General features: G+C 42.3%; 1 protein-coding gene across 1 annotated transcript; it reads right to left on the bottom strand.

Moving 5' to 3' along the window:
- Positions 1-2,304: 2,304 nt before the first annotated feature.
- LOC108933450 (THAP domain-containing protein 5-like) lies at positions 2,305-7,558 on the bottom strand. The gene is made up of 5 exons (XM_018750535.2): positions 7,378-7,558; positions 5,651-5,843; positions 3,918-4,738; positions 3,609-3,795; positions 2,305-2,729 (listed from the first exon to the last, which is right to left on the bottom strand). Exons 1-5 carry the CDS (start codon positions 7,452-7,454, stop codon positions 2,598-2,600), a joined length of 1,410 nt encoding a protein of 469 aa, XP_018606051.1. The 5' UTR covers positions 7,455-7,558; the 3' UTR covers positions 2,305-2,597.
- Between the last annotated feature and the right edge of the window lie 2,840 nt (positions 7,559-10,398).

Below are 10,398 nucleotides of genomic sequence, written 5' to 3'. Positions count from 1 at the left end.
TTATTGGCATAGCAATTTTTAGGATTAATTTATTTATTGAATAAAGATTTTAATCATCGGAAATGATGAATGGAGAATTTTTCCCTGTCGAGTTGGACAGTGTGTGGAACCAAACACCCTTGGTGGCCTGGTGATCCATTTTGATATGTAAAAAAAAAAAAAGGAAAAAGCGTGTGTGTAAATGATATATGTATAAAAATTATATATATAAATGCTATAAATGGGAGGGGGTGCGATGGTGCAGGAGGTTTGACTGGTGCCCGCTGTGTGGTGGGTCTGGGGCTCGGGCCCTGCTTGGGGTGTCCTGTGATGGACGGGTATCCCATCCTGGGTGTGCCCCCTCCCCCTTTGGCCCCGCACTACCGGGCTACGCTCTGGTTCGCTGTGGCCCCACTCAGGACAAGTGGTTGTTGACGATGGCTGAATGGATACAATAAATATAAATCCTTCTTTAGCTGTTGCATGTGTTGGTTGTTTTTGTGGCCATGATGTTTTTAATTTTTACCAAGGAGTGTTTGTTTTTTTTTTTTTTTAATATGATTGGTGATTTTAAGCCTGACTCGTGTACAGGTACTCCCCAGGCTTAGGTGGGGGACCACTGGTGATGTGGCTTGTTTAGAGGGTCTGTGTGTCATGTATAATTCTATTTATTTGTTCATTTTAATTGGAGATTTTATTCAACACCAGAGTTTTTAATCGTTAATGTACGATATTGAAATTATTTGTTGTAAACTTGTCATTGTGCAATTTGGACTGGAAGCAGACTTTTTTTTTTTGTGTGTTCTTATGTGTTTTATCTGAACTTGGTTATGAATGGAAGTTCTAATGTAGAATAAAGTTATTTTAAAAAATTTATGCTGTTTTTTTTTTTTTTTTGGGGGGGGGGGGGGGGGGTGCAGCGGGTTTGGCCAGGGGCTGCACTGTGGTGGGTGTGGGGTTTGAGTCCTGCTTGGGGTGCCTTGCAACAGGCTGGCATTCTGTCCAGGGTGTGCATCCTGTGTTGCTGGGTTAGGCTCCGGTTCATCGGGACAAGTGGTTGTAGACAGTGTGTGTGTGTGTATATTCAGTTATTAACTTTTTACACAATTATGGCAGAAACACTAATCATAAAAATTTAATTTAATAAAAAACTTGAAATTGTCCAGGCTTTAGCTATTGACACCTCATATATTCTTTTAAATACTTAAAATGCTGAACTCGCCCAAAGAAATCATGCAGTTTGAACTGCTGACCTCTAATTATGTTGTCTTCAATTTAGTGGTTACACAAATTCAAATCAAACTTTTAGAATAAATATCAGAAAAATTGCTGACCAATAAAATCTACAAACTTTTATTCATTTCTTGTACACATCAGAGCATAGCAGTCTGATCAGTGAATCTCATGGGCCTTTCTCATACAGTACATGTGAAATTTGAATAAGTAACATACCTGAATGATATACAGAGACTGAACAAAATAATAGTAACACTTAGTATTCTATTAATATTGAGGACTAACAGTATTAGGGCTTCCATTTGTATTTAGAACAGTTCAGTCCCTCTTGAAATGCTGTTATACAAGTCCTGAAGTGTGTGTAGTGAGCTATTGCACGTTTCAACAAGAAGAAAAGCCTCCAGTTCTTTGAGAAATGAAGGAGGTATGAAATCTACTTTGCAATCTGTGCTCTAGAACTTCCATAAAGGTTCAATAATGTTATGGTTTGGTGACTGGGGAGACCACGGAAGGTACTGAATTTGTTTAGCAGTGTGGATGAGGGCATTATCATCCAGGAATATAGGAACATCCTTGGGGGACAATGTTTGTACCAAAGGGTGCACCAGTTCCTGTCACATAGCCTCGATTTGGGAACAGATTAGTGTATTTACCCTGTCTTTGGAACTTTTAGTTGGCTCAAGTTGCTTTGAAAACTCTCATATTGAAGTGCTAACTGTCAGGCCTCTTTTATAGCTGACAATTACTACTAACTGGCAACCTTTGCAGCTCTGTTTGTCATTGAGATTGTAAGTTCCATGTTCAATTCTTTTCCTATGTGATTTTTGTTTTTTGTTCACCTCCTGTAGAGAAAGTACACAGTACTATAGCACTACTATGATATGTCTTTGAATATATGTTGTGTGCTAACACCCCAATAGCCCTTATCAAAATTTACAACTTAACTGAACTTTTTCTAATATATACAGTACTAAAAATATTCATATAACTGTAAAAATAAAAAGTGACCAGGCAAAAGTACACCTGATTTGGAAGGAAAAAAAAAAATCATTTACATTTTTTCATTACCATATTCAATGCACATTTTTTAATTTATATAAATTAAACACAAACTCATTACTCCCTATACAATTCCCCAAAATGATCTATTTTCACCCAAAATTGCCTTGGTAAAAACCTCAGGAATACAAGTAACACCAGAACAGTAGTGACACAAAAAACAAAATGAATGGTACAGAAGGAAATGACACACTGAATTATTGCTATTGCGTATGCAACATAATTTGATTATGCAGGAATATCCATGAGAAATAAGACTTTAGTGCAATCTTCTCCACAATATGAGCTTACTGGAAGCTTGCTGGGAGCACAACATAGTCTTCCTAGTTTTGGTCCAGTCCCTCACCCCCATCATGCTTGGGCAGAGTGTAGAGGTAGGCTGTGTTCTCATCTTCACAGATAATTGCCACCGTCTCACTAGCGTCAGACACAGCAGTGTTTGTCTGAATGTAAGCCTGGAAAAGAGGTCACAGATGCCAAAAGTCTGAGGGCATGTTGTACTTCATATTCCACACGTGACCAAAACTTTCCTCATTCAAAACACACAGGGGAAACTTCTGACAATCTGAGCAGCAAAAACTTAGTATGCAAAAATTTAAATCAACTCAAGCCTGCTACCCCTACCACACTGTAACCATAACTCTATTTTGCGGACACCTGCTCCACAAGATTTGTAGAATCTGCTTGCATTTCCCACTACAGTCCACCCAGCTCCTGGTTTAGGCTACCATGATGATTCCAATGGACTACTGCAATCCCCTCCCATCTGGTCTTTCTGTCTATGTTATCATGCCTCTGCAATTTACAAGAAAGACAGGCATGACTTAGGCTTCACCTGCCAAAGTGTTTACAAGTATCTCCCCTGCTCGTCTTTTTCCACTGGATTGCCGGGGTTTCCCTAATATCAGCTTCAAGACTGCTTACAGTCTACAAAATGGTTAAGAGATGTGCATCCGATACCTACAGAATCTAATCAACCTCTACAATCCACCAAGAGCGCTGTGCTCCTCCACCTCTGGCCATTTACTTGTCCCATACATCAGGGGTATGAAACTGAAAGCTTGCAAGATCTCAGTTTTGCCCACAAAGTGGTAATATGTGTGCCCTCTCTCCTTCAGAAATGCCAAATTAGAATTGTATCTGCTTAAATACCTAAATACTTTAGCAGGAACAATTAGGGTAAAGTACTACCCTCAAGGGTATAACCGCAGCAACTGTCTGAACCTGCAACCTTTGGGGTATAAGTCAATTTCCCCACTATTATGCAACTATCTGCTTCATCCACAAAATGCGTGACAGGATGCAGTTTAGAGCATGATTAAGTGTATTTTTACCCTCTCCAACAGCCGAAGCCGCTCTTCGTTGAGTAGATTACTGTGTCTCAGCTGGTTGACGGTGCTCTCAAGCCACAGCAGCTTGTCCAGGTGTCGGCGATGCCTCTGTTGTAACATCTTCACCTTCTTCTGTAGTTCAACAACAATGGCCTCCAGCTGCTCCGTGCTCAGGCTGTTCTTGTGGTAGCTGAGTTGGAAACAAAAAGAATCAGCTTAGATATCTGATGGCAGGTTGGGGCATGGTTGATCATGTTCCATTTTCATGCTGCAGGTAGAGCAGAAAGGAACATACAGGCCATGAAACCTTACCGATGCTCTTCGAGTTGCTTTCCCAGTTGATCTGTGTTCTCTACATGTTCCTCCTTGTCTCCCTCTTCTTTGTTCTTCACACTCTCTAGTTTCTCTAAATTGAGGACAACCGAGCCCGCAGGGGAAGGCATGTGTTTGGAAACAATTGGGAGTGTAGAGACTATGGGTTTTGAGCTGAGGGCAGAGGAGAGTACCGTGTCAGGTAGTAGACTCAGCTGAGTGGTGCCAGTGGGGAGTACATTGGGTATGGTCTCAAAGTAGGCAATGATTTGGATTCCGCTAGTATCCTGGGTAGGTGGGGGCTCCACCACCTCCAGGGCCATGTTTTCTACAACTAAAGACGATGGATCTGCCACTGCTTGACAAACATTATCATTTAGGAGCACACCTGGGGCGTCAGTGAGGACATGAGCTGTCATGAGCTCCTCCACATCTTCCTCTTCCGTTTGCTCCTCCTTTTCTGTTATCAGCCCCTTGGTAACCATGACAACTTCAGCACGTTCTCCTCTAGCAGCTGTGCTGAAGTCCTCAACCGCTTGGAGCAGTGACACAGGAAAGTTATTTCTGGTCCCATCATGCCCGTCCACGACTGGCAGAGGTACAGCAGCATGAACAGAGTCAGAGTGTTCGGTGATACTCGATTCCAGCACCAACGGTTGTCTAGGGAGGGTGGTGTCCACAGCAATAGCATACAGCTGTAGCGGACTGGCACCTACGTCCTGGCACTGGCTTTCACTGGCAATTGCACTGGCAAGTGATTTCTTGTTGGAGCCTCGTATCCGTTTCAATTTCCTCTCAGTGTCACAGGAGCTTTTCCTTTTCTGTGAAGCATAACATTATCACATAAATCAGTCTTGCTGAATGATTCCTGAATATATTCTACATTTGTAAATCACTCCAGAGGCCAACTTAAACAGTGTTCCCCTACCTTATGAAGGAAATATGTTATTGAAAAAAAACTGCGTAAGGTGAACTCTCACAACTTCAAGACAAAGTTACTATTCCTTTCAAGGGTACAACCTGTATGTGTTCCTGAGCCCCAAAAGTGACACTCATTTATTCTAAAATATCACCAAATTGCAACAAATGGACAAATTATTTTCTTGTAATTACTAAACAATTATAATAGTTAACCTTAGCCATCATAAAACAGCATAACAAGGCAGTTTCTGTTCATTAGTAACTCTATACTGTACTGCTGCCTACCTGTGCTCTTTCAACTCTTTGGCTCTGCAGCCATTACCTACCATACACTTAACAAAGGGTGAGTCTCCTCCGGCTTCCTCCCAAAGTCCAAAGACATGCGTTTCAGGTGAATTGGTGATGCTGAACCGCCAGCAGTGTGTATGCGTGTGTCATATTGCTGTACTGTACAATAAGGGGTAATGACTGTAGGGAGTTTAGAGGAGTGTATCTAACACTGTAAGTCTCCTTGGATAAAGGTGTCAGCAAAATACTCTTCGGAGAAAAGCATCTGCTAAATGAATCAATGTAAATGGCAGGTAAAATCCAAATTCCATCCTCATAAATGTGAAAAAAAATGCCCCGTAATCCAAAAAAGAGGTATTAAATACGGATTTCATGAAACTCAAATGGGACTACCTCGGGGTATGACTCTACATAAGGAATTGGAAGAAAATAGCGTGGATGTGGCATGTATGTTTTTGTGAGCAAATCTAGGTGTTTGTATCCATACGAGAACAAAAATGTGTGGAATGGCGACTTCTTAGTACCTCAGGGTTTTCAGTGAGGTTAAAGATGGTAGGCACCGCGTCGCTCGCGAGGTAGCGGATTCCCCAGCGCATGGTGAAGCAGGAGGGCGTGAAGTGCTCATGACAGAGGTACTGGTGTCGCGAAGGGCTCCATCCATCGCGGCCCATGTTCTTCAGCCATTGCTGCAACCGGACTGGGTCCTGCAGCGGAAACCTGGAAAAAGGATGCAGACGTCTGTATGAGGAATTTTTGAGAAGCTGACAACGCAGGGTACGGAAGTACAGCCACCAGAGTGCGGTGCATTACTGCTTTATTGTGCCTCTTCCGGCACAAGACTGCCAGCACACAGGGAGCACACTACATCGCCACGAGAGTACAGTAAACCATGGAACTGCCATGTTCCTCAGAAAATGACAACAAACATGGCACTCCAAAACAGGACAGAAGCATTTTACTGCAGCGTTATTTCCCTACGTACAAGACGAGAGTGAATCAATTGAGCAAAACACTGCGCACAAACATTGCCAACGTCCCTCTTCATACAATGTAACAGCCCCCATCTCGCTCACATTTGTCACAATATTTAATATTTTTTATGTAATGTACTGTACAGTTTAGAATGTAAGAGCAGAAAATGGAAGATGGTGGCAGAGTTTTGGTGTAGGCCTACAGTGCTTCTTGAAAGTACACGAACACCTCGTGTCTTAGTTTTACCATGAAACGGTTATTTAATGGGAAGCAGCCTTTCTCATCTGACACAATATATGTACATATAACCAATTCCATATTTTGGTATCGAGGAACTCATGTGTGGTAGGAAAACTGAAGTAGTGCAGCCAGGAGGAGCAAAAATAAGTGAACCCAAGTTGCATTGGTTGAACTAAGTGGGGGAAGTAGAATCAGGTGTGTAAATAATAATGCATTATTTTTATGTTTATGCTAGGATATAAGATGTAGATTTTATAAGTTTATTTTTATAGAATAATAATGACCAGTGTACTTTCACGACACGACGAACCGAACGAAAACACACTCTGCGAGGACTGCCTGGTGTGTAAGGCAGGAAGAGAAGGAAGGGCATTTGACGTCGCTATTTAGCTTCAACTCTTTTGTGCTTATGTTACAAATTTCATCATGTGCTTATGTTACTTATTTCATTCTTCCGACTTTTTCGTGGTGTGCTGGCAGTGGCGCCGCGCGCACCGTTCGCCTCCTTTCCAAGTGAAGCGCAACGCACAACGCAGCGTTTCTCTCTCTCTCGCGCTCACATACACACACACACACACACACACACACACACACACACACACACACACACTTTCGTGCCTCCGATTTACACAAATCCGCAACAAGCCGCTCACGAGGACACTCCAAGTGACCATCTATCAATATACACACGATGTTAATGCGCTGTCAAGTAAACGTCCCGGCGCGAGCCGGTCGCGCGCGCCCCACGCAGCCTTGTTTACAAACACGGAACAAAATGGCCGTTATTAACGCTCCTTCAGGAGCATATCTTTATGACACGCCACCATGCCTCCTCACTCATTACTATCACTGATTTACCATACACCTTGTCTCAGGAGGAGACTTGCAGTGTTAGATAGATAGCTACTGCAGCGGGGTGTTTTAACTATGCCTATGGTACGAAACTCGATCATCGAGGGATCCGATCTGATCATCTGTGACTGTGGGACGAGAACCTTCCAATTGCGAGACAACAACAGCTAACCACTACGCCACCTACTTGTAGAAGCTCCTTCTGTGGGAGCTGCTGTGTCCAGAGTCATTCCTGCAGTTCGGAGCCGAGCAGTACTTGGGCATCCTGCGTCCTTGTGCGCGGAGAACACGCCAAGCGCATGCGATCTCAGCCCCCTACTCGCGCTCACAATCACAAACACACACGTGTACCGTCCGCCGCCGCAGCTCCGCCGTGGTCATGGTGTCACTCGCTCCGCCTCCTCCGGCAGGGTTACGGCGCACGTGTCAAAGGACGAGTGTCAAAGGGCTGCCGAGGAGCCATCTTCGCAGGAGCGCTTCGCACGGGGTGTCCCCACTACGTGTTAGTGCCGCGTAGTGGTTGCGCTGCGAACTGCGCTTCTCTCACAAGGAAAACAGGCCCGCGCGCAGGCTGGAGAGAAATACTGTACAGTACCCGTGTTACTGCCCCGACATGAGCTTATAAACAAGATTAAAGAGGTATCTTTAAGCTGATGTACAGACTTTACCCCGCAAGTCATTATATTATCCTCAGAAATTCAAAGATTTCGAAACAAACGTTGCATTCTGTGAAGAGCAATCTGAATCTGCTCTGAATTTATTCTGGCAGTGCTCAAATATACTACTGTGACACTTTTGGCCAAAGTGCAACATTCATCAGTGTAAATATCGGTCATTGTTACACTGGGAAATGTGCTGTTTGGTTTCTTTGATTGTTGCAAGGAGGACAACAAACTATTGTATGTAATCAGTCTTGTTTTACTGTTAACTAAATTTCATATCCATAAGTGTAAATTTTTTCATTAAAAATCTGAATTATAGTGCTCTCGAACGAAATCAAACAGCACAGTACTGCCATCCAAGACTCCACAAATAAAAAAGCTATTAAAACTATTACACCCTAATTCATTCACCATTTTCATCTAGGTGACTGATCTGTATTTGTATTCCCTCACTATTTTGTCTATTTCATAGTATCTTTATACTTTTCTCCTCTTTGTTGCTGTCTTTCATAATTCTGTGTTGTGTTATTAATAAAAGTTCTGTTATTTTATCGTAGCATGGACTTTTAACCCTTCTTCTGAAATCACTTTTAACGCAGCATCTGATGAACATACCTTGGTAGCAGGTAATGCAGCATTTAGGGCTATTGCCTTATAACCTGAAGGTGACAGGTTCGAATCCCTTTCCGCCATAGGACACTTGATAAAGATACTTACCTTGAAATACTTCAAAAAGAATATTCTGCTGTATATGAGTAAATCATCTGAAAGTCTAACACTGTAGGTCACCATGGGAGAAAGGTGTCAGCTGAATAAAGCACAATAACAATAGCCTGTGACTGATTAGCGTGTGATTGACACAGAGAGAGTGTGTTTCACTGACATATGGATGAGTGACCCATTGCAAGTAGTGTGTCTAGCAGTATAAGTCACCTTGGTGAGTAAGGTGTGTGGGCTGATAACACTACATAGTATCCATTGTAAGTCGCTTTGGAGAAAAGTGTCTGCTAAGTGAATAAATGTAAATGTAAGTAGCCTGAAGGTTGCTGGTTCAAGTCCCACTCTTTCTGCTGCTGCCGTAGAACCTTTGGGCAAGTTTCTCATCCTGAATGGATCTAACAAAAATGGTAAGCTGTACACACAGTCCAAATATTGCAAGCCACTTTGGATGACAACATCAGCTTGGCAATAACGTAGTAATAACATCAGAAGAGAGGAAACAGTTCATATTGAAAGTCACATGAGCTGTCGAGTGTGGTGCTCTCAGAATTGTATGTTGTTCTCATGATCCATCAAGGCTGTTTTGACTTACCAGTATATAGGTCAGATGATCAGCTTGCGTGAGCCAGGAGGCAGACACTTGTTTTCCATTACATTCAATTCCTTTCTAGACTCTGGTACAAATAAGGCTTTTTATATTCTGTGGTTAAGTAACCATCCCTTAGTTCAACAATTAAAAGCTCTGAAGCTGCAAAGTATTGAAACAGAGCAGTCTGAAGTCAGCTAACACCCAATAAAATCCATCAGCATGTAAGGGATGGCAAAAGAGTCTTTTCACTTTCACACTGTTGTGGAGAAGTGGAACTCCTCCTTCCCTCCACTAAAGTATCATCTGAGTTTTGGTTCTCAACCATCACCACTAAAATGCATAACTTCAAAGCTGTCAATTTGTTGCAGCATATGTCGCATGAAAGAATCGTTTATTTTTTTCTTTTTAAATTGCGATTTTTCACAGTTAAACAAAACATGTACATAGTAAAAACTGCAATAAAACAGGACAATCACGCGCACTTTACCTACCACTGGGATAAGATGGATGGCTGCCTAACATCTGGACTCTATTTTCTTTCCATGACCTCATCAACACCAGCAGAATGATTAAGAGATTTGGTCCTATAAACATTGTCATGCTTGTTTATGCATTTAAAGGTTTGCAGATGAACATTTGAAGGAAATGAAGGGTTTTTACTATAACGCAGAACTGAAATGCACACATAAATCAAATGTTCTGTTGGTCCACTAACTCGGTTAATCTGGACCTTTTTCCCCAGTGGAAGAAGTTCTGCAGACCTTATTCTACTCAAAGCCAGTTCAGTCATGGAGCAGCCTGCCAGTAGTCGCCTCCGATTTAGCTCTTTTATTGCTTTTATACATAGCAATCTACTGTGATACCTGTTTGTGTAATGAAACATTCGGCCAAAGCAACCTGGGTCATTTACCTTATTCATGGACCTTGGACCAGGAACCTTTAGGGAACGAACCAGTATCCTTAACCACCACACCAGTGGATGTTCTGATGTCATCTTGTTGTGCTCCACTACATACACATTTTTGGGCAACATGTAGCTTTAAGCAGATAACCTGCACTTGGTACAGTGAACTCCATTGTTTTGCTCCAATGTGTAATACAGTACTGTACTCTATTGCCATTACTGAAAACCATGAAGGTTCTCAGTTCTGGCTCCGCTGTGGTGGATCAACCTTCCCCTCTCACTCAGAACTGCTGAATCTCTGTCCACATTTAAAAAGGGTCTTAAAACTCACCT

Source organism: Scleropages formosus, chromosome 10, assembly GCF_900964775.1.
Source record: "Scleropages formosus chromosome 10, fSclFor1.1, whole genome shotgun sequence".
Taxonomy (NCBI): Eukaryota; Metazoa; Chordata; class Actinopteri; order Osteoglossiformes; family Osteoglossidae; genus Scleropages; species Scleropages formosus.
Note: the sequence above shows the minus strand (reverse complement) of the source record. Positions and strands in the feature narration are given on the sequence as shown.

Coding starts and splice junctions, on each gene's coding strand:
- LOC108933450 (XM_018750535.2), bottom strand. CDS start 7,454: ATGCCCAAGTACTGCTCGGCTCCGAACTGCAGGAATGACTCTGGACAC. Junction 5,844..7,377: donor CACAGAAGGAGCTTCTACAA/GTAGGTGGCGTA, acceptor TCCTTTTTCCAG/GTTTCCGCTGCAGGACCCAG. Junction 2,730..3,608: donor GGCTTCGGCTGTTGGAGAGG/GTAAAAATACAC, acceptor CCTCTTTTCCAG/GCTTACATTCAGACAAACAC.